Source organism: Bufo bufo, chromosome 9 (assembly GCF_905171765.1).
Source record: "Bufo bufo chromosome 9, aBufBuf1.1, whole genome shotgun sequence".
Taxonomy (NCBI): Eukaryota; Metazoa; Chordata; class Amphibia; order Anura; family Bufonidae; genus Bufo; species Bufo bufo.
This window is the reverse complement of record NC_053397.1, coordinates 166,531,738-166,557,145: the sequence shown is the minus strand read 5'-3', so window position 1 is coordinate 166,557,145 and position 25,408 is coordinate 166,531,738. Positions and strand designations below refer to the sequence as shown.

Below are 25,408 nucleotides of genomic sequence, written 5' to 3'. Positions count from 1 at the left end.
CCTGGGCCCCGGGGTATTTGGCAACGAATCGCTGCACGACTAAGTTCAGGACGTGTGCCATGCACGGCACATGTGTCATTTTGCCCTGTTTCAGCTCGCTCAGCAGATTGGCACCGTTGTCGCACACCACTTTACCAACTATCAAATTGAGTGGGGTTAGCCACTGATCGGCCTGTGACCGCAGAGCTGAAAGCAATGCAGGACCGGTGTGGCTCTTGGATTCCAGGCACAACAGCCACAGCACAGCATGGCAATGTCTCACCTGCCACGTCGAAAAGGTTCTGGGGAGCTTGGGGGATGCAGCGGAAGAGACGGTAGCAGTGGGAAAGGAGGAGTCAGCCGAGGAGGAGACGGAGGATGGAGAAGAAGAGGCAGGCCTGCATGCAATCCGTGGCGCTAACACTAAATCTACACGGGTGCCACGGGCTGCATGTTTGACAGCCGTCAGAAGGTTCACCCAGTGGGCAGTAAAAGTTATGTACCTTCCCTGCCTGTGTTTGCTAGACCACGTGTCTGTGGTCAGATGTATCTTAGCACTGACACTGTGTGCCATAGATACATTCACTTGCCGCTGAACATGCCATATAGCTCTGGGATGCCCTTCTGGGAGAAATATTTCCTTCCGGGGACCTTCCATTGTGGTGTGCCAATGGCAAACATTTTTCTAAAGGCCTCCTAGTCCACCAGTTTATATGGCAGTAGTTGGTGGGTTAGCAGTTCCGACAAGCCAGCTGTCAGCCGTTGGGCAAGAGGGTTATCCCGCGTCATCAACTTTTTACACTCGGTCCACGGAAGCCTGCCTTTTGCCAGATGAACGCGACAACAGCACGGTGAAAGGTGGAGTGGAGGACAATTGGGAGGAGAGAGGAGAAGAGGCAGGAAGTGGAGCGCCAGGAGTGTGGCTTTGTGGGTTCTGACGGTGTTGCTCCCACTGGGCTCGGTGATAGGAGGCCAGGTGCCTTCTTAAGGCGGTCGTCCCTAGGTGAGTGTTGGGCATACTGCGACTTATGCATTGACATCACAGGCTGCAGATGGCAACACTATTGCCAGCAGCTGACAAGTAAAAAAAAAAGCCCACACTGCGGAGCCATGTGCCGGAGTCCTGGGAGCACCAGTTGTGACCGTGCATGGTGGACAGCTCGCTCCAGATACATTTGCTTACTGCTTTTTGCCTCCTTTGCACTGCGAGATCTGCCTGCTTCTCCTCCTTCTACTCCCTATCTGCTGCTCTGTCTCTCCCTCTGAACTCCCCTCTTCTTACTCTCTTGTGGGCCCTAACGTGACATTGATCATCACGTCATCATCATCACCTTCACCACCACTGACATTAAAGATCTTGGAGTAGGCCTTGGGATGATCTGGGTACTGTCGTCAGATCGCTGGGTGGCAGCCATTGCTACCTCCTCTTTCTGATTCGATGCCAAGAATGGCTGCACATCGGTAAGGTCTGGGAATGGATGGGAAAATAATTCCTCTGACTGGAGTGGAGGGGCTATGATGGTGGTTGTGGTGGTGTCTTTAGGGGTGCACACAGCAGAGAGTGAGGAGGGTGCAGCTACAGAGAATAAGGAGGGTGCAGAAGCGGAAGGTTGAGTGAACCACTCAATAAACTCTGGTGCATCCTTTGACGTAATCGCACACACCTTCTCCAACTTACCACTTAGGCTCCGGCCTGGTGCACCTGCCCGACTCCTATTACCCCTGCGGAATGGCCTGCCTGTTCCTCTTCCTTCATTTTTAAAAAGACCCTGTGACAAAGTCCCTATAGAAGAGCAGTATTTGTGGAAACAGGTATATCTCAGGCCTCAATCAATATTTGCTGGAAGCTGGTATATCAAACCCCTTAATCAATATTTGCTGGAAGCTGGTATATCAAACCCCTTAATCAATATTTGCTGGAAGCTGTTGTATCGTAGGCCTCAATCAATATTTGGTGGAAGCCGGTATATCAATCCCCTCTATCAGTATTTTGTGGAAACAGGTAAATAGAACCCTTTTAATGAGTATTTTATGGAAGCTGGTATATCAAACCCCTTAATCAATATTTGGTGGAAGCTGTTGTATCGCAGGCCTTAATCAATATTTGGTGGAAGCCGATATATCAATCCCCTCTATCAGTATTTTGTGGAAACAGGTAAATAGAACCCTTTTAATGAGTATTTTATGGAAGCTGGTATATCAAACCCCTTAATCAATATTTGGTGGAAGCTGTTGTATCGCAGGCCTTAATCAATATTTGGTGGAAGCTGGTATATCAATCCCCTCAATCAGTATTTTGTGGAAACAGGTATATAGAACCCCTTAATGAGTATTTTCTGGAAGCGGGTATATCAAACCCCTTAATCAATATTTGGTGAAAGCCAGTGTATCACACCCCTCAATCAGTATTTTGTGGAAGTCGGTATATCAAACCCCATAATCAATTCTTTGTGGAAGCAGGTATATTGCACCCCTTAATCAGTTTTTTTGGGGGGCAACAGGTATATCACACCAGTTGCAATTAGTTATTCCAATAGCGTTTCTCCCTCTATCTAGCTGCGGTATCTCAGCAGAACCGCACACAACTGCTGCCCAATACAAATGCACTATAATATGCTTTCTATGTTAGAAGGTATATTATAGGTATTTCACGCCCCTCAATCAGTTTTTTTTTGGGGGGGCAACAGGTATATCACACTAGTTGAAATTAGTTATTCCAATAGTGTTTGTCCCTCTATCTTGCTGCGGTATCTCACTAGAACCGAACCGCACATAAGTGCTGCACAATACAAATGCAATATAATATACTTTCTATGTTGGAAGGTATATTATAGGTATATCACACCTGTCAATCAGTTTTTTTTGGGGGGGCAACAGATATATCACACCAGTTGCAATTAGTTATTCCAATAGCATTTGTCCCTCTATCTAGCTGCAGTATCGCAGCAGAACCGCACACAACTGATGCACAATGCAAATGCACTATAATATACTCTCTATGTTATAAAGTATATTATAAGTATATCCAGTGCTTTAAGTGGGCCAAAAGAGGTGCCGGTACTTTATTAGGCGCCGGTGCTCCCCCCCCCTGCACATCAGACCCCCCCATCACACACATATATATTAGTTCCTCTATGTACCAGTACAGTACCCCCCCCACCACCGCACATTCGTTCCTCTCTGTACCAGTACCCCCCTGCACATCAGACCCCCCCCCCACTCATCACACACACACACATTAATTCCTCTCTGTACCAGTACCCCCCTGCCAGGGGGGTACTGGTACAGAGAGGAATTAATGTGTGTGTGTGTGTGATGAGGGGGGGGGTCTGATGTGCAGGGGGGTACTGGTTCAGAGAGGAACGAATGTGCGGTGGGGGGGGGGGGGGGGGTACTGGTACATAGAGGAACTAATATATATGTGTGTGATGGGGGGTCTGATGTGCAGAGGGGTACTGGTACAGAGAGGCACTAATGTGTGGTGGTGGTGGGGGGGGGGGGTACTGGTAAAGAGAGGAACTAATGTGTGTGATGAGGGGGGGGGGGGGTCTGATGTGCAGGGGGGTACTGGTACAGAGAGGAACGAATGTGCGGTGGTGGGGGGGGGGTCCTGGTACATAGAGGAACTAATATATATGTGTGTGATGGGGGGGTCTGATGTGCAGGGGCCCCCTACACATCAGACCCACCCATCAGACACATATATATTAGTTCCTCTATGTACCAGTACCCCCCCCCCCCACCACCGCACATTCGTTCCTCTCTGTACCAGTACCCCCCTGCACATCAGACCCCCCCCCCCCCCCCTCATCACACACATTAATTCCTCTCTGTACCAGAGAGGGTACTGGTACAGAGAGGAACTAATGTGTGTGGGGGGAGGGGGGGTGCCTGTCACTCACCAGTACTCTTCAGAAGTTGGATTCCAAAGCAAAGTCGATGTTCTTTGCTGCACCGTCCGACTCCTGACTCCAAGGAGGACCAGTCACTGGTCGCCGCACTGATCGCTCCTCAGTCACAGGCGCGCGGGAAGGAGTTGACGTCACCTAACGTGAGGTCAACTCCCTGCCTGCGCCAGCCTGAGCCGTACTCTGCAACGACCCGCCCCCCTCCACTAGCTGCCCAGCCAACGACATTAGGGAGGAGATACTGCCAGCTCTCCGCTGCGCTCCGGTACCGGAAACCCACGTACTGGGCGCACGGAGAGGTGCTGGTACTCTCCAGGGCAATTTTTGGAAGTGGCGGTACTGAGTACCGCCGCGTTCCGGCCCACTTCAAGCACTGAGTATATCACACCCCTCAGTATGTCACACCTATCGATAACACACCTATACCAGTCCTTAGGCCCCTTTCACACGAGCGTGACGGATTAGGTCCGGATGCGTTCAGGGTGCGTTCAGTGAAACTCGCACTGCTTTGCAAGCAAGTTCAGTCAGTTATGTCTGCGATTGCGTTCAGTTGTTCAGTTTTTATCGCGCGGGTGCAATGCGTTTTGATGCGTTTTTCACGCGCGTGATAAAAAACTGAAGGTTTACAAACAACATCTCTTAGCAACCATCAGTGAAAAACGCATCGCACTCGCACTTGCTTGCGGATGCAATGCGTTTTTCACGCAGCCCCATTCACTTCTATGGGGCCAGGGCTGCGTGAAAAACGCAGAATATAGAACAGGCTGCGATTTTCACGCAACGCAGAACTGATGCTTGAAAAACAACGCTCATGTACACAGACCCATTGAAATGAATGGGTCAGAATTCAGTGCGGGTGCTATGCGTTAACGTCACGCATTGCACCCGCGCAGAAAACTCGCTCGTGTGAAAGGGGCCTAAAAGGACTTTTGTGGCCCTATTAGCTAGCGTTTGGTGTCCCTAACAGTCTGTCCCTGCTCCACACAGCAACCTCTCCCTACACTGGCAAAAAACTGAATGTAAAATGGCTGCCAGATCAGGTTTATTTATAGGGTAGGGGGTGGGTCAATGTGCTGAAATGTCTCAATTGGCTGTCCTGTCCCACCTGATGGATGTGTCATGGTCAAAGTTTGGCACAATGCAAAAGAATATGGCACCGGCGGAGATCGCCACGTGTTCGCATGTTTGGGAACCGCGAATGAGCAAAGTTGGCCGCAAAACGACTGCCGGGAGAACCGCAAGGCCATATCTACTGCTCAGTGTTGAAATTCGCCCGTTTAGATACTCGATGTGCGATTCCAAACGGGCAATTTGCTCACATTTTGAACAAAGATATGCACACTCAAACGGCTGTTCAAAGACTGCACATACATTAGACAAGATGTGCACTGGACTGCGCTGTCAGTAATGGAACACATACTAAATGGGGATTACGCAAGAAAAGAGAAAATTACAATATAATGCAGTGATAAGTATATAACTTACTGTAGTCCCCTCCTAAAGTCCCTGAATCTAAAGTCACACACTTAATACAAACACACACTTAAAAATCAAACACGCGAACGCCCACAAACTCGCGTTATTTGCCTGCTTGTATAAATGCAGATCTCAGACCAGCCTGCTTTTTTTCCCCTCTGGATTGAAAGCATCTTGCTGACTTTTCTAGGACATGGAGACTTTGAAGGATTATTTGGAAGAAGTAAACCCAGCAAAAGATGAGGATGGTCATCATTAAGACCTGGCCTCCCTAAGGGATGCTGACTGGGTGGTATTGGTTGGCACACCGGCAGTGGAATCATAAAAGCTTCCATTTTACTGGTATTGAATTACATATCCTAGTTTATGGCTGATGTAGGAATAAGTAAATGTAGGAATAAATAAAACTGACGCAGAATAATTCTCCCTGCACTCTCCCTGTCCAATATTCTTCTATTGATCTTTTCAGCAACACTGTCTCTAGCACATGAGCACTTGCCATGTCTCTCTCTATGCTCAGCTGATGCTCCACAATGGCGGAGACCAAATGGGATGAAGGTTTTATAGGGCTGTGACATCACAGGGGATGACTGTCTGCTGATTGGCTGGCTGCACAGCATTATGGGAGATCTTGTGTTCCCAGGCTTGTCTCCTCTACACTTAGTTTCACTTTGTAACATGTGCAGCCGCCATTTTAGGAAAACCTGATTCGTTACCACAAAGTTCGAGAAAATTCAGATTTGTTTTGAATCGAATTTCTTACTAAACTTCAGGCCAAATTCCGCTTCGAATGCTTTGCTTCACTCAACACTGATATATATAATTAAAATAAAATGTAATTCTTAATTTCATGTCCCATTTAAAGAAAAATTCTATGAAACACCTGTGAGGTCAAGCCATTATACTCCTAGGTAAATTTTTTGAAAGGTTTAGTTACAAAATAAGTTAACTTTTTGGCTTTAACACTATACTGGAACCTCAGGGGCTCCTCAACTGTGGCATGGTGTCCAAAACCCTCATAGAATAGTCTGCCAACCAAAAGCCAAATGGCACTAAAATGGTGCCCATACAAAGGTTTATTGAGGTTTATTTTGCTGCTAACCCTTGTTGTGTTACTGGGAAAATTTATTAAGATGGAAAATCTTCAAAAAAGGAAATTTTTACATTTTACCCAAAATTTTTCTTTAAAGGGAATCTGTCAGCAAATCTAACTATATGCAACCCAGTCCAGGGCTACATAGTGCTGCCTAACACAATGCAAAACATACCTGTCTTAGTATTATATGTATTTCCGAAGTGCAGAAAATTAACTTCTATTCATATGCAAATGTGATCTTAAGGTTCCCAGTAGGCATGCATAACTGTATTTGAGCCCAGGCACACCTTCTGCCAGAGCCCAAGCCTTCCTCTTTACTTGTTCCCTATACCTAACCTTGCTCCATCCAACCCACCTCCTCCACTGCAATGTCACGATCCTCTTTCAGCAGAAGAACGAAAAGGATGGTTTGTCACATAACTACGCCTAACGGAACCTACAGGCCTCATAGACTATAATGGGATCCGTTAGGTTTCCATTCAGGGAATTGATTTTGTAGTCAGGGCTGGGACAAGGCCATTTGGTGCCCAGGGCGAAGATGGCAAACTGCGCCCCCCCCCCCCCCCCCGCCCCGTTTTTAAGAAAGAATCAATGTTGTTTCAAAACAAGAATATACTTAAAGCAATAGAACAAAGGACTGTGGGACTTTGAAAGTCACAGACACTATAAAGTTCCCCCCCATCATCATGTGCCAGTATAAAGTCCCCCCCATCATCATGTGCCAGTTTTGTAATAAGCCCCCCCAATGTGCCAGTAACACTATTGTAAAAAAAAAACAAAAAAAAAACACTTATACTTACCTAAGTGTCAGCGATGCGATGCAGCCTCTTCCTGTGTCCCACGCTGTAATGTAAGGCTCAGGCGGCACGATGACGTCATTGCGCCGGCCTCTGATAGGCTGCCGGCCTAGTGCCTGCAGCCAGGGGCGTACATAAAAATCACTGGGCCCCATAGCAGGAATCTAAATTGGGCCCCCATTCCCCTTTTATAGCCCCTCCCTTTGTTCCATGAACTATTCTTGCTGCTGCGTTTTATAATTTATGCCATCAGGGCCGGAATAGGATTACAAAACAGCCCTGGCACACAAAAGAGGTATAATAGATGCAGATGTATATTATATACAGCAGTGTACAGTTATGTGAGGTACGCGGTATAATAGATGCAGTGTGTACAGGTATATAGTATATTCCCTAGTGTTCTGATATGTGAGGTACAGGGTATAATAGATGCAGTGTGTACAGGTATATAGTATATACAGCAGTGTACTGATATGTGAGGTACGGGGTATAATATATGCAGTGTATACAGTATATACAGTAGTGTAATATGTGAGGTACGAGGTATAATAGATGCAGTGTGTACAGGTATATAGTAAATACAGCAGTGTATTGACACCTCGTACCTCACATATCAGTACACTGCTGTATATACTATATATCTGTACACACTGCATCTATTATACCTCGTACCTCACATATATAGTATATACAGAAGTGTACTGATATCTGTACACACAGCATCTATTATACCTCATACCTCACATATCAGTGCACTGCGGTATATACTATATATCTGTACATATTGCATGTATAATACTGTGTAATATATGCAGTGTGTGTGCATGTATGTGTGTGTGTATATATATATATATATATATATATATATATACAGAGCAGTGTATTGATGTGACACATAGAAGGTATAATACTGTAGATGCAGTGTTTATAGAAATATGTGGTCAGTTATGCATTATAGTCACTGTGAGGTACAGGAGGTAGTGGTAACTGTCTGAAGTAGTATACATGAGTGAGCAATGAGTAAAAACAGGGCATGGAGGGGGGGGGGTAAATGATGAAAAGTGGAGGACCTCCTCTTACCTCTCCATTCCAGTCTGTATGGATCAATACAGAGCTGCTTGTGAACTTTTAATACTTGCTGTTAGGGGTTGAAGGACCTGTGATGATGTCATCACAGGTCCGGGCAGATGTACCTTTGAAACCTAGGAACTACACCATTTTTGGTGCAGTTCCTTTGCTAGATTCTGCAGGACCTGTGATGTTGAAGATGATGTCATCACAGGTCCTGGCAGATGCACTGTTCTAACCTGGGAACTACACTTTACACTGTGCAGTTCCCTTACAGGACCTGTGATGACATCATCAAAGGTCCTTTAGCTTTAGAAAGGTAAACAGGAGTAATTAGGGGGCGGGGCCTCTCCTCCACTTCGGTGCCTGCCTGCAGCCTATCAGAGGAAAGGGAAGGGACACGCCTCTCCCTCCCCTGCACCTCCGCTGGCACAGACAGTTTACAATGGAGATGAGCGCAATGGAAGCGCTCATCTCCCTGTGCCCGGCGGCGGCTGCTCACTTGGGGGGGGGGGGGGGGTCATTTTAGTTGGGGGGGCACAGCATGATGTAGGGGGGGCCGTGGCTGGCACTTCACCTGCGCCCCCCTCCTGTCCGCAAATGGTAGCGCCCAGGGCACCCGCTCCTTCGGCCCCTGCCTTGTACCGGCCCTGTTTGTAGTGAAGACAAAAGTCCTGCAGTGCAGTTTAAGGGGTCTCTTAAATTGTTTACCAAGCACCAGGTATTTGATTTCTCTTTCGAAAATAAAAAAACATTTAGCATATAATGATAAATGGAAAGTTGTAGAACAAGTGTAGTTTAATATTGTCAAGTAATTTTTGTGTATCTTGCCAGAAGTTCCATGCTCCATCTGGTATAACTTTTGCCACCTGTTTGTTCATATGATAATTAATAGTGAAAAATAAAGTGTCGTATGTTTGTAATTGGTTAATCAAAAGATGCTTGGTTAAATTAAAACATTCAGATCTTTTCATTATATTGTATTAATAAAAAAATTTAAAATTAAAGGTCCTATTTACAACGGCAAATGGTAGCTATCCCCTATATACTTATATTCAGGAGCAGATTAAGTGTATCATAGGCCCCAGGCTGTTTACACAACTTAGGCCCCCTTTCTCCATTTGCCCCTGATCATCCCAATTTCGTGTCCCTGCCCATAGTTATATATGTTTGGTAAATATTAATGAAAAATATACCGCATGGAATTCTTTCTTTCTATGAGAACGGAAAAATAGAAGTTATGGCTTTCAGAAGGCAGGGAGTAGAAAATGAAAAAAAAAAAGGAAAATGGCTGCATCAGGAAGGGGTTAAAGAGTTGTTCAACATTAATTAAAAGTGGCCGACTTGAAACAGTTGGAAACTCCTTTTTACTGTCTGTGTTTACACATATGACTGACTGCTGCTGACAATCACTTGTCACATCAGCGACATTTGCACGAACATCACATTATGTCATCTGTGCAATTTCTGCACACATGACCTCTGAGACCATTGATTGGCAGAAGTAGTCACATGTGTAAATGTAGACTGTCAAAAGGAGAGTCATTCTTTTTTAAACTCTCAGTCAGCTGTTTTTAATTAAAGGAGTTCTACAGGAATTAAGAAAATGAAATATTTAAATATTACTTTATTATAAATATATTCTGAAATATCTTTCATTAGTTATAATGGCTTGTTTTGTCTAGAAAGTGATCATTAAGAAGATAAAATAGCTGCTGTCCTATTAGTACACACAAAACCTGCCCTAATCACACAGGACAAGTTACTTCAGAACCCTGAGCCAGAGAGCTGTATCATCCTCCTCTCCTACTTGTTAGTGATTATAATCTTGATCTTCAGATGAATCTCTGTAGAAATGGAGTTCACAAGGATACATGAAGTACAGAGAGGATGGATAGGACAGACTGTGGTAATGTAGGGCTGTGGTAATGCATACAAGTGATGCTGCTCATCAGCCACATCTCCACCCTCCTCTTTGTACTTCATGTCTACTTATGAACTCCATTCCTACAGAAAGTCAGCTTAAGATTTTATCTGCTGTATTCGGGATCATAGAGGAGGATAAGGCAGCTCTTTACCTCAGTGTTGTGAAGTAACTGAAGCCATTTTATTTTCCAAGATCATTGCTCCCCAGACAAAACCAGCTATTATAACTAATGAAAGGCATTGGTAAATATATTTAAAATAAAGTAATATTTAAGTATTTTCATTTTCTTAATTTCCGGAGAACCCCATTAATGTTGGACAACACCTTTAAATGGGTGAGATCTAAAGGTACAAATCATGAAGCAATTATGACATGGTTGTGATGAAGGTGGACTTTGGGCGAGTATCCTTCAGCATTATGACCTATTATAGTACAACACCCAAAACCCACACAGTATACAGTTTAACACTCCCCCCAGCCCCATACAGTATACTGTATAGTACAACACCCCCTGCCCCCCACAGTATATATTACAACACCCTCAGCCTAGTACATAATGTAACAGCCAGGGCCATCTTAGTATATAACACCCCACAGTATGAAAATCTCCCTTACCTTCTATTAACTATTGGTGGCCCAGGTATCTGCCTATAGTGGTAAGAAGCGACTCGCTCCTTCCACTTCCCCTGCTATTGTTAGCGCGGTACTACGGCCGCTGCTCACTTATTTTGTGATTGTTGGATGCATTGTGTAGGAAATTTTAGTGGCCAATGATCCGCCACTGCTTATACAATACATAGGAGAAGACCTGTGAGTCCTAAACATGTTGAAGCCCAGTTGTGTCTGCTTCCTCTTTAAAAGCTATAGATATACTGCTCTGTAATGTAGAAATGTAAATATGGTGTAAAAAAAAAAGTTTGATTGGCATGCACTGATCCCATTGCTTACATAATCAATCTCCTCTTCTTCCTCTTCCTTGTCTTTGCGATTGTTCATCTTGGGGAAAACATCTTTCATTATCTGAGATGCTTTTCCAGATGGGTCATGATAATCTACGGAGGAGCAAGTTACTTTGCTGGTTGCCCTGTGATTTGTGTGTATTCCAGGATGATCTGGGATATCTGGAGAGCCTTTGTTGTCTAGAGACATAGCCCTCCTGTTTTTTAGGCTGGATGCTCTTCTGGAATGTATTCTCTCCCTATGATCTTCTCCCCGAGAAAGTAAAGATTCATGCTCAGCTGTACATGGTCTTGGCTTTATACTGGGGCGACGTCCTAAACTGTTCCAGCTGGACCTACGACTGCCCCATCCACCAGTTCTGTTCCACTGAGGTGGTCGGGTTCCTGCCTGCAAAGAATAATACCAAGGACGACATGTTTAACCTTTCACTCCAATTAGAGTGTGTATGTGATGCATTTTATTTTTTGTTTTTTTATTAAATAATTGCTAAACATTGGGAATGTGTATATAAATCTCATTGAAGGGGTATTCTGATTACAATAAGTTATCTCTTATAGGGTATAGGGTATAACTGTTAGATCAGTGGCATCTGGCAGCTGTGACCCCCTCCAATCTTGAGAACGGGGTCCTGTGTTTCCCATATGAATAGGGTGATGGTCCAGCATGTGTGCTGCCACTCCATTCAACTCTATAGGAATGACAAAGGTAGCCAAACACTGAGCTCCATTATGTCTGCCAGACCCGTAGAGTTTGATTGAAGTAGCTGTAAGCATGCTTGTCCACTGCTCCATTTAAATGAGTGATAAAGGGAACCCTGTTCTCGTAATCAGTGGAAGTCCCTGAGGACAGACCCCAGCAAGTTATCCTGTGGAAAGAAGATAACTTGTTATAACCAGAATACCTCTTTATAGATAATTATGGGTGTAAGCAGCGAGGAAACATCGTTTAAGAAGCCACTATAGTGTTTGAGATTCAATTAGCACTGGTTGTCCTTTCTTTAATGTAAGGCTAGGTTAATGTTAGGCTGGTGGCTCGTGTTTGCCACTGTCCCTCTTTCCTGGTCTGGCGTGGTCATCGCTTCACCCTCACTGTGTGCACTGGGACTAATGCTCAGTGAACTTCTTTGCTGAATTGCTACAGTTACGATAATTCTTTCCTCTTGCTCCCCATCCAGCTGCTGACTAGGTAGCTAATCGGGCTTCCTTTTTAGCTGGATTGTGGTCCACCTTCTTGCTTTGAGGTTTTCTAGTAACTAGGTGTGATCTCTTGACTGACTACTCATGTACCGTACCATGCCTGACTACCGACCCTGCTCCTTGCCGTTTTCCCAGACCTTGGAATGGCTATCTGGATTATGCACATACTCAGCTAGTCCTGATATTGGAATTGCCATCTGGAATACACACAGGCTCAGCCTGTCCTCATCTTAGACTGTGTTCAGACCACACCTTTTGCCTGACCCCTTGCTGCTTCACACCATGTCTCTGACCCCTGAGGGTCTTCTGCCAACTATACTAGGACTGCTCCAGGAGGTAGCAGCCTGGTTGGTTCCCTGCAGTAAAGTCTTCATCCCTGTACAAGGGTTAAATAGTGAATACCCAGGAACCACCAGGACAGTGCCATTATATTTAGCCCAAAGTCAAACTGGTTAGTTGACACAGTGGGTCCACACCCACTGTCCATTGCAGTTCACTAGCATGTTATTTTTAAGTTCCTCTTGACACCTGCCAAAATGTGCAACTTTTTACACACTTGCCACTTTTGTAGTATGGTCCTAGTCTAGCGAAGATTTTAATTTCTGGAAGATAGACAGGCAAAGACGCATGAAATTTACTAAGAGGCCTGCTTCTCTTTGAAATTTGTTCAATCTCACTCCAGCACAGTTTAGATTAAAAAGAGGAACAGAAAAAGTATGTGCATGTATGCTGTGTATTGTAGCTCAATGCAAATTTTCTATGTATGTGGCTATAAAGCAACACCCCTTTTACTTAGACTTCACAATTCTTAAAAAAAAATAAGGCTTAAAGAGGTCAATGGGAGGAGTGCTGTGGTAAAGAGCTCCCTTCACTACAAGGTGAAGGCCATTACTGAGTAAAGGCTAGACATGGCATTTGGAAAAGAAAATATAGATATAGATTTCAGCTCTTTAATATAGATATCACTAGAAAGTCAAAAAGATGGCCACTTACCTGGGATCTCTGGTCGTAGGTCATTCGGCCTAATGACATTACACTACTTTTCCTGCAGTCCATGGCTACAAGCATTTGATCTCTCTGTAGAGAATTCCGGGAAGTGTTCATTACTCCTCCAGTGATTGGCTGGCTTGTTAAAGGGGTGTTTTCAAGGTGTCCATTTGGAGTCATTGGAACGGTGCAAAGTTTTGGATCTACAAACAAATTATAGAATTAATATTTTAATCTAGTAAGATTTACACAAATTACTACAGTATAATGAAAATTGTATAACATGATGTTTAAGATGGTTGTCTACTGAAAAGATGTAAAAATGTATGACAGCAGCAACTTTGTGTGCAAACTCAACACTCATAAGACTTTACCCTAATGATACGGCCACACATTCAGATTTCTTGATGCAGTTTTGAAGTCCAAAATCAGGAGTGGAATAGTGGATCATAAATTATTTTTGGGGTTATCTCATGATTAAAATCATACATCATATAGTACATGACAATCTCTTTTTAACAAAACTAGAACCAGCCCTCTACTGCACATGGATCCAGAGATCTCCCTATTTATGGCTGCAATTGCTCTGCTAGATTCTCTGCAGCCTGGCAGGTCAAGGGATGTGTACTTTCTTAGGCGGTGTGACCTTCCTGCTGCAGCACTCTCCCTGTAACTGTCAAAGGCGTTAACAGTAGATAAGTCTGGTGAGAGTTGAAACATGGAGCTGAGCATATGTGAACATCTCACTAGGTGGATGTGCCCATTACTATACAGATTAAACACCAACTTTATAATAAACTACGGAGAATATTTCACAAATGGAGCAGTTTTCTAAGAAAATTACAAAACAAACCCCTTTAAGGACTTTTTTAAATTCACTATTGGTTTTGTCTTCCAAAACTGCATCAAGAAACCTAAAAGCGTGGCCGCACCCTGTTTTTATTTTGCTTCTGTGGGCTTATATAGAGCATAAAAGGTTTGACAAAGGCCCTTGAGGTCATAATGTTGCCATAGTCATGTGTTCTGCTGTGCTTTTTATGTGCTATAAGGGCGGACTGGAAACTTAAAGTGGCCCTGGAAAAAATACTAAAAGTGGCCCCGTTTTGTAGTTGGGTCCAAATTGATGGAAGGCAGGGCGAGCAATACTATATTGTGGCACATTATACCACCCCAACAGAGCCAAATACCACAGTCCATCACAAAAAACTGCCAGCAGCACAAAATACATCCCCAAAAACTTCCACTGGCCAGCCGTGAGGAGTGCTCAGGCGGCCCCCTGGGCATCGGCCCGCCGGGAAATTTCCCAGTAAGGTCTATGACCAATCCGTCCCTGTGTGCTATGAAGCATACAGGCTTGGTGCTTTGCTAATTATTAGGACACTTTGAATATTTAACCAAATGGGTAAGAGTTTACTTTACCTGACCCTGCCTGAATTTCACGATATTTGTCACAGTCTTCCATGTTTGAAGAGCTTCTTTCTTCATCAGAATATGATCTATTGGCATCGCCCTGTAAGTAAATAAACTTCAGTTACATATTCATATTGTAATACCCCAGAGTGGTATTACCATTTTTTCCATGTTTGAAGACAGAGCTTCTTTCTTCATCTGCTACTGTCTTTGATTGTTACCAATAATGTCATCTATGTATTTGTCCCAGGTCCTCCTTCATTGTGCATTTATAATCTTGCTATGAAACAAGCGGATATATGGCAGAGAGATCTTTAGATAGAATGGAACTTATCATTCCATTCTCCCCTTTTGGGCAGATGTGGGCTAGTCCCATTTCCTACCAAGGGAGGGGCAGCAGGAAGTGTCTAGCCAGTCTAAGCCCGGGCAATGTCAGATGCAGACATAACATGATGTAGCAGCTAGGGGAGGCCCGCCTGCTGCAGCAGGATTCTCTCCAGAGAAGAGCAGCTCATAGAGCACACTGACTCCTTGCAGATTTACATACAGAGGGGGTCAATAGCCAAAGGCATCCCACTCCGCAGATAGAGAACAGACCAAAAGTCCAGCTGCCAGAATAGAGCCAAGTTTAGCATAGCAGAGAGAGAAATCAGAGTACTCAAGTTTGCCTGCCAGTTATGCCAAAACCTGCTGGAACCAAGAGAAAACCTGAATATTGTCTGGAGGCAAGTTTACTCAAGTAAAGTTGTTGAACTGACTCAACTATTTCTCCACCTCCACCATTACTCTCCCTTTTATTGCTTCAGAGACTAACCCTGGGGAGGTTTTACAAGCCACACAAAGAAATGAACTGGTTATATAGGGGTCATTTTTTTAAAATCAATGGAACACAGTTACTAATGAAAATACTAGTGTTGGGCGAGCATGCTACGCAGCCAATAAACATGCAGGTAAGTACTGTCATTCACTGTAATGCCGTAGCCATGTTGGCTGCTTGCATTACAGTGATTGGCTGGCCGAAACGCGTCATCGGGTGCTATATAGCACCCGATGACACGTGTTTGGCTCAGTATTAGTCAGGGAGAGCTGGAGAGCAGAAGGGAGAGATAGTGTAGGGATTGAAATAGCAATATTTTAGTTTTTATACTTGTTATAAACCCAAAAGACCTTTTAAGGACTATTGTGTGTGGCAGCAATATATATTTTTAGCGTAACCTGCGCTAAATTGCTAAAACTTGTTGAAGACCTAAAAGTCCTTTTAAGGATTATTGTTGTGTGTGGCAGCAGCAATATATATTTTTAGCGCAACCTGCGCTAAATAGCTTGCAATTGTTTGGCCACTGCAGACAGCGACATTATCTGCGCTACATCTCCTGTCTAACGTGTGTGAAGCCTAAAAAGGTCTGTGACATCCAGTGTACTTTTTCTGTTGACGGTGTCCGCTGCGGACAGTTACATTACCTGCGCTAAATCTCCTGTATAACGTTAGCTTATCCGAAATATCAGTGAAATTAATTCAGTGTAATTTTTTATTAGGCGGTGGTGGCAGCGAAATTACTTGCGCTATACCTCCTGTTTAACGTGTGCGCATCCTAAATATCAGTGACATTCATTCAGTGTAATTTTTTTATTAGGCGGTGGTGTGTCACGATACTAGTGGAATACTGCTGGAATCCAATGGCAGGGACAAGGCCTGAACACAGGAAGCACCAGAGTCTTGAACAGAAGGTAGCAGGATAGAAGGATGAAGCAGAGCCAGGCAGGCGGAGCCGTTACCAGTAGCAACGATGCAGGATTGAAGGATGAAGCAGAGCCAGGCAGGCGGAGCCGTTACTAGTAGCAACGATTCAGGATTGAAGGATGAAGCAGAGCCAAGGTCAGACGAGCAATGGGTCAGGGCAGGCGACACAGGAACGTAGTCAGGCAATCCGGGTCTGCAACAGGAGGTAGCAGGGTAAACCGCAAGGAGGAGGAACAAACAGGAGAGCAAGTTCCAAGCAAGAGGACTGCACAAGCAGGATCTCAAACACAATACTCAAACAATTAGTAACAGGCTTGAGAAGTTTAACAGGAAGTAAGAAGTGAAACAGGAAGTAAGATGGCACCCAGCTGAGACACAATCCACCATCTTAACTGAGGGAAAACTTGAGGGCAATCTGAACTAAACAGACATAGCAGGATGATTCCTGACATGGTGACAGTGACATTACTTGCGTTATACCTCCTGTATAACGTTTGTGCAACCTAAATATCAGTGACATTCATTCAGTGTAAGTTTTTATTAGGCGGTGGTGACAGCGACATTATGTCACGGACGTTCCCATGGCAGGTACCAGGAGATCGGAGAGATTGGCAACTCGTGGGTTAAATTGACAAGTTCACTGTGGATCTTATTGTGTCTGTGTTTTGATGAATGCCACATCCCTTGCTTCAGGTGTTGCTTGTTGGTAAATTACCTTTCCCAAAAGTAGCCGCTTCTCACTCTTGGAGGAGCGGTTTATAGATTTTCTTTCTGCCTTCTAACTAGCTGGTCGGTTGTACTCTGTGGTGCTTCTGGAGTTGCCAGTTTTCTACTTTCAGATAAGTATTCTCTCTTCTTATTGTTTTGTGTTTGTTATATTCCCTGTTGTTTCTATCTGGGCCTGAGACAGAGACTTCCATTCATCCATCTGGGGAGAAATGGGTTGTCTCTAGTCCTAACCTCATTCCAGGGTATTATAGAGATATAAGGGCCTAGGTATACAGCATATGAATATTCCTACCTTCAAGGTCTATTCATATCGATAGGTAATTAGGGATAGGGACCGGATTAGTGTTGTTTAGGAGGTGACCTGTTTCTTCCCTTGTTTCCAGGCCCAGTTACTGTTCCCCTTCCCTCCTGTGTTTAGTGTGGAGTTTTTAGTGTAAATTGTGAGACATTACTTGCACTATACCTTCTGTTTAACATTCTGTGTACTTTATTTGCGCATACACTTACAAAACCTGCACTACTGTACTTGGCATATACACCATTTAATATGCACAAGGCGAGCAGTAAGGGACTGGGATGTGGCCATGCTGCTGATGGTGCATGCAGAGGCCGTGGCCCTGGGCGTATTGAAACTGTTCCTGCTGCCAGAGCAGAAGAAACACACTCATCCATGATACCTAGCTTCGTGTCTCAGTTTTCAGGGTGGTGCAGGACACCACTCTCGAAGTCAAACAGTGCGACCAGGTTTTCGGTTGGATTGCAGCAGATAATGCTTCCAGTCGGTTAAGCACCACCCTGTCTTCCACAAAGTCCAGTCTCAGTAGACAAGAGTCTGGTCAACAGAATCCTCACCCTGATACTCCTTCCACTAACCATGGAGAGTCTTGGCAAACAAGTGATCCCACACTCGGATAATCTGAGGAGCTGTTTTCATCGCCATTCCTTGATTTGGGCCTCTCGCCAAGCCCGCTTGAAGAGGGACATGAGGAGATCTTGTGCCCTGATTCCCAAACTCTGGAGCATCCACAGTCAAAGGAAGATCACAGTGGGGAATGGCAATTAGTGTTTCATGAGGTGGATAATGATGATGAGACACAGTTGCCAATAAGTCAACTGCAATTAGCGCCTCAAGAGGTTCATGATGAGGATGAGGCACAGTTGACAATAACTAAGGATGTTGTTAGGTTAACAAGTCAGCAGGATGACCAGAGTGAGGAAGTGGAAGAGGAGGTGCTGGAGACGATTAAGTCACTGACCCAACCTGGGAATGTGGGAAGCCGAGCGAGGACAGCAGTACAGAGGGGGAGTTACCCACAGCACCGCAACAGGCTGATAGAGGCAGTGGAGTGGCAAAAAGGAGAAGGTGGGCCACACCAAAAAGGCCTGCAACTGTTCCCCGGAGCCCCCCCTTGCGGCAATCTCTCTTGCCAAGGGGAAGGTGTTCCACAGTCTGGCGCTTTTTTGAGGAAAGTGCAGACAATAAAAGAATTGTCATTTGTAAGCTGTGCCATACCAAAATGAGCAGGGGCGCGAACACTAGCAACCTCACCACCACCAGCATGATCTGCCACATGGCATCAAAGCACCCTAATAGCTGGTCCGAACGCCTGGGTCCACAACCAGTGTCTGCGCGTCACACCACTGCCTCCTCTTCCCCTGTGTTACGTGCTATACAATCCCCTGTCCAAGACGCAGGCCCGGGTGCCTCCCGCCATGCACCTTCATAAACATCATCAGCTAGCACATCCACTTCTGTGTCCCAGCGCAGCGTACAGATGTCTATACAATGTCTATACCCCAGGCCTTTGAACGAAATCGCAAATACCCAGCCGCCCACCCACAGACCATAGCACTAAATGCGCACCTTTCCAAATTGCTGGCCCTGGAAATGTTGCCATTTACGCTTGTGGACACTGAGGCTTTTCGGAACCTGATGGTGGCGGCTGTCCTGCGGTACTCTGTCCCCAGCCGCCAATATTTTTCACGGTGTGCAGTCCCAGCCTTACACCAGCATGTGTCCCGTAACATCACCTGTGCCCTGACCAACGCAGTTATTGGGAAGGTCCACTTAACGACACATGAGCAAGTGCTTTTGGCCAGGGATGCTACATTTCCCTAACGGCACACTGGGTGAACATTTTGGAGGCTGGGAGCGAGTCGTACCGGGGGATGGCACAGGTGCTACCGACGCCAAGGATTGCGGGCCCTACTTTCATCAGGGTTTTCGCCGCCACCTACGTTAGTGGCTGAAACCCCCCTTCTCCTCCTCCTCTTCCTCCACTTCCACCTCCGAATTATCATCTTGCAGCACCAGTCAGACATCCGTCCTTAGCTAGAAGCAGTGTAGCACTGCAGTGGGGAAGCGGAAACAGGCAGTGCTTAAAATGATCTGCTTAGTTGACAGCACACCGCTGCAGAGCTGTGGTAGGAGATAAGGGAGCTATGGCTCTCGCCACTCAACCTACAACTAAGCATGGTTGTGTCTGATAATGGCCGTAACTTGGTGGTGGCTTTGGAGCTCGCCAAGCTCGCACACATACCATGCCTAGCCCACGTGTTCAACCTAGTGGTTCAGTGGTTTCTCAAAACCTTCACCCATCTCGACCCCCGCTAAAAAGAGAACTTCTCATCTCTCATTCCTGTGGTGGAGAGGACGAGCAAAATGGTGCAATACTAGAAGGTCTTTGTGGAAAAATTGCTCCCAAAATTTCCAGCTGACAATGCTGGCTGCAGAGTACGTAGTTCCTTGGCCATTTGAGGAGGGGAGATGAGGAGAACACACAGCAATTTCAACAGAGGCAGGGCAACACTCTCCAAGGCCTGGGACAGTTTTATGACACCCCGCCAGCACCCTCAACCTGATGCATGGTCTAGTGTCACAAGGAGGGAAAAATTTTGGAAGATGGCGAAGGAGTACGTAGCAGACCGTGTCAGCATTCTCAGTGATCCCTGTGTACCTTACAACTATTGGGTGTCCAAGCTGGACACGTGACACAAACTGGCGCTCTATGCCTTGGAGGTGCTGACCTGCCCTGCCGCCAGCGTTTTGTCAGAGCGTGTATTTAGTGCTGCTGGGGGCATAATAACTTATAAGCGCATCCGCCTGTCAACTGAAAATGCTGACTGGTTGACTCTTATAAAAATGAACAAGGCCTGGATTGCCCTTGACTTCTCTACTCCACCAGAGGAAAGCGGCTGAACATAAAGGCACTCTAAATGTGGCTTTTATGGTGTATTGAATACACTGTATTCCCATGCACCCCTTCCACCACTAAAAAGAGTATATGGTTCAATCTCGCTTTTCTCATCCTCCTCCTTCATCATATCAACATGCTTATTAGGCTGCCCTCGCTCCTAATGTTTTAGCGGGTCAGCTCAGCAGCGGGCCCTCACCCATAATGTTTTAGAGGGTCACCAGCAGGCCCCAACCCATAATGTTTTTGAGCGTCACCTGCAGGCCCTCAACCATAATGTTTTAAAGGGCCAGCTCAGCAGCAGACCCTCACCCCTAAAGTTTTAGATGGTCATCTCGGCTGCAGGCCCTCGCCCGCAAGATTTTTAGATCGTCAGCTTGGCAGCAGGCCCTCGCCCACAACATTTTTTAGATGGTCAGCTCAGCAGCAGACCCTCACCCCTAATGTTTTAAATGGTCAGATCAGCAGCAGACCCTCACCCCTAATGTTTTAAATGGTCAGATCAGCAGCAGGCCCTCGCCCCTAATGTTTTAGAGGGTCACCAGCAGGCCCTTGCTCCTAATGTTTTTGATGGTCACCAGCAGGCCATCAATCATAATTTTTCAAGGATGTGTATGATGCCCTCATTTATGTGTAATAAATTATGTATTGGAGTGCCGGTTCCTTGTAATTTTTGGCATCCCTTTCCGTTAGTGCATAGGCTTTATGAGTGTAGCGGTCCCACTACCTGAACAATTGTACCACAATGTGAATGAGGCCCTCCTTTATGTGATATACAGGTTGTATCGGAGTGCCTCTTCATGTAATTTTTGGCAGCACTTGTACTTTATATACAAGTAAATATACAGGAAAGAATGTTTCCTAACAATGTTTCCTCTAAAATCGATTTTATCTTCGGTTTGGTGCATATTATTGTAAGTCTATAAAATGGAGTACTACTCGGACAACATCGTTCCCAGCAGCGACCTGGGAGTCCAAGATGCATCCAGACATCCTCCCCATGCTGTTCCCGAACCATTTCAGTGGTGTTTCCATCAATTTCTGACCTTTTCCTATGAACCAGACACCCTCCCCTCTTGAGAGCAGGAAGTGCCTGGTTTAATGCTCGGGTTCTCCCATTGACTTCCATTGTGCTCCACCCGAGCATCCTGAGGTGTTCTACTCGAGCACCTGAGCACTTTGGGGCTCGACCAACACTAGAAAATATACTATAATTCTGGCCTATATATTTAATGCGTCAAACTTGGTATACGTTTTAGACACTTTTCACAGAGTAGTTTAGTGGAAAGTGGCATAGCTTAAAGGGAATTTGTCACCATTCTATGGTGTCCTATAAAAGGGTAGCATAACCTAGTGGCAGATCCCCTTAGCAAAATGCTGGGTCACTTTCTTTAATTTTCCCAGCTGTTTTGTTAAAACCTTGTATTGAAGATCTCCTGCGCATTCCGATGCGATGAGTCCTGAATATTAATGAGCTCCTGGCTCTCCACCAATGACTGATTTCAGTTGGAGAAAAAAAATACCTTCAATCAGTGGCTAGGTTGGGTTGGGCTAGGAGAGAACTCATCAGTATGTGCTGGAGCTGTTCAGTACAAGATTTTAACAAAACAGCAGGGGTAATTAAAGAAACTGATGGGATCTGTCACTAACATATGCTGCCCTTAGTTTGGATACCATAAAACTATTAACAGATTCCCTTTAAAGGGAACCTGTCACCTCAAAAACGCATATAAAACCGCCAGCATTACCTTATAGTAGCACCCAGTCTGTTATTAATCATGTGTTTGATCCGGTAATCTGATGCTCCATACATGACAAAAACAATGTTTTAAGCGCCATCAGCATTATCTTGCCGGTCAGCCTGAAGTCAAGGGGGCAGCAGCCTCCTTGCTTCAAGTCAAGGTAAGCACGCCCCCTAACTGTCCCCTCTTGTGAGTGATTGACATCCTGCAGTGCGGCCTGGGATCGCGTTAGTCGAGCATGTGCGGTGTGCTCCTTGTAACTGCCCGATCCCGGCTCCGGCTCCCGCAGTTAGCCGGGTTTCAGCACACCACAGGTTCCCTTTAAGAGATGACAAGGTGTGTCTAAATATTGGTGCAAAGCAAGCCAAACAATAGGTGGTTCAAAGTTTGTCATAAAGCCTGGGCTAAAGTTAGGCACGCCTTTAGACTGGCTGGTCTAAGAGGGTAATGTATTGTGATGGTAATTTCTGAAGTCATTTTTTGACCGTCTGCTGTTTGAGTCATTTTTTTCTGCCTTGTTTATCAAATGCCGCATGACAGTTCGTAATTTTCACACAATTGGAAACAGGTGCATTTTGTGCAAAAGTGTCTAGGCTGTAGTAAGGCTGTTTTCCAAAAGTTATATGCCAGGTGATAAATTTGTCGCAAATTGTGCCATTTCAATTTTACAGCATAAAGAGGCCACAGCACCTGGTACAGTGGCTGACTGATGCATAGCGGATCATGCTAACATGTTTTTTTAAGTTTTAAAGTATATAAAAATCAAAACCAAAATAAAAAATCAAATCACACCCCTTTGCGTATTTTAAATTAATTAATGTATAGCAAACAAAAAAAATTATATTGCTGCCTCCAAAAATGACTGAACTATTAAAATATAAAAGCATTTATCCCATTTGGTGAACTGCTTCATGGGAAAAAAAATCTTTGCATCCCCCCAAAAATATAATAAAAGCAGTCAAAAGTTCATACATACTCCTACATGGTATCAATAAGAACTACAGTTCAAAAAACGAGCCCTTAGGCCTCATGCACACAAACGTATTTTCTATCCGTGTCCGTTCCGTTTTTTTTGCGGACCGTATTCAGAACCATTCATTTCAATGGGTCTGCAAGAAAAGGAAGTTACTCCGTGTGCATTCCGTTTCCGTATGTCTGTATTTCCGTTCCGCAAAAAAATAAAACATGTCCTATTATTGTCCGCATTACGGACAAGGATAGGACTGTTCTATTAGGGGCCAGCTGTTCCGTTCCGCAAAACATGACATGCACACGGATGTCATCCGTTTTTTTTTGCGGATCCGTTTTTTGCGGACTGCTAAATATATACTGTCATGTGCATGAGGCCTCAGGCTGAGTTCACATCACATGGTTTTGCCATCTGTTTACATATACTTTGGGAAAAACAGGGATACAAAAGCATAGCACACCATGCTTTTCCATTTTTCAGAGTTTGTTAAAAAAAAACTGATGCATTAACGTATACTTTTTCTTACAATGGAACTCTATGCCACTGTATACCTTACACAGTTCTATAGTCAGAAATATAAAAAAGTTATGGATGTCAGAATATGGCAATGCTAAGACATTTTTTAAAGTTTACACTGTATAAATATTAGACAGGATTTGTAAAACCTCCCCAATGCTATTCACAGTCTGTAAATAATTTATAGTCTTATTAAAGGCTATAATTTAACAGCGATATAACCTACATATAAAGTTGTGCAAGTTCACAAATACATTATATTTATTATTTTGTAGCGATCCATATTGCAGCCATTTTTGCAGTTAATTATCATGCATACCGCTGGAACTACCGCCTTAGCAGTCGCTATGGGACCCATAGTGGCAGAGGAGTCCAGGTTGTCAATTTCCCTGCACCACCACATGGAAAACAGAGCCTTTGTCAGAATTACTGATATCCTTACATTTGGCCGTTTTTCTGCTTCCAACATATCAACGTCTACAACTGATTGTTCACTTGGTGCATATTTTACAGGATGGACCTGCTTTTAAAGGTGTTTATATTTGTATGGTTTTTCTATAAGGTTAAATAAAATTACATTCAAAATGTTCAGTTAAACCTATTGGGCCTGCCCACTCTTTTATAGTACAATTAGGGGGAAAAGTCACTCCTACGATGGGTGCAGCAACCGGGTAGGATGAAGACTATTATAAACTGAATAAAGTAAAATGATAATGACTCTTGAGTACCAAGCAGCACTGTGAGTGAAAAACTTGACCCTTCATATACCAGAAGATTCTTGTGTTGCACATACTGATAAGGTCATTTTAATATTTTCCACTTAAGCAATTGTGGCCAAGATTTGCTACAAACGCCGGTGGGAAAAGAGACTGAGCTATATCCCACATAACATATGGTTGAAACTAATTATAATTAGAGCCTTGTAATTGCTGGCTATTTAAACATTAAATCCTTCTAATGCACATTAATATTCGTGTATGCAGCTGTGCCATCAAGCTTGACTTATATCACTGGAACAACCTGGACACTTGTGAAATGTGCTTAATTAACAATTAGGCCATTTGCCACTAATTTATATATAAAATACATGTATACAGAGACACATGCAAACACCAGAAACATGAATAAATGTAAACTGCATCACTGCTATACTTATTGTATGAAAATTAAAAGCTTTTTGCACACATTTTTTTTAATCAAAATTGTGTTGGGCCCATCTACCAGTGATACAGTGGCTTCTAACAGATGGAACCTACACCAATAGACTTGCCTCTCATGGGCTTTCGGCCTACAAATTTTCAGGGCAATATAGAATCCAGCTATTTAACATTCTGATTAAAAGCCATAGGCAGTGTACTGCTTCTTGTAGTCCATGTTTTTTGTGTTGGGCCCATCTACCGGTGATATAGTGGCTTCTAACAGATGGAACCTACACCAATAGACTTGCCTCTCATGGGCTTTCGGCCTACAAATTTCCAGGGCAATATAGAATCCAGCTATTTAACATTCTGATTAAATGCCCTAGGCAGTGTACTGTGTGCTTCTTGTAGTCCTTGTTTTCTGTTGCCACCATATTGTTTGCAGGTGCTGGTCTAACTTAGTTTTTTTTGCCTTGTACATGTGGTAGAGTAGCTGCCCCTCTTGGACCGTGCACTCTCGCCCATCTCCCCAAGAATTTTAATCAGAGTCTGAAATAACTGGATTCTACATTG

The 25,408-nt window shown here is 44.4% G+C and overlaps 1 protein-coding gene across 1 annotated transcript in view; it reads right to left on the bottom strand.

Moving 5' to 3' along the window:
• CACNA1I (calcium voltage-gated channel subunit alpha1 I) overlaps positions 1-25,408 on the bottom strand; it is a 589,793-nt gene that overhangs the window by 195,807 nt on the left and 368,578 nt on the right. Inside the window, exons 13-15 of the mRNA XM_040407395.1 lie at positions 14,814-14,904; positions 13,401-13,597; positions 11,200-11,598 (exon numbers count right to left, since the gene is read on the bottom strand). Of these exons, the coding sequence (XP_040263329.1) occupies positions 11,200-11,598; positions 13,401-13,597; positions 14,814-14,904 (687 nt within the window). The remainder of the gene's footprint in view (positions 1-11,199; positions 11,599-13,400; positions 13,598-14,813; positions 14,905-25,408) is intronic.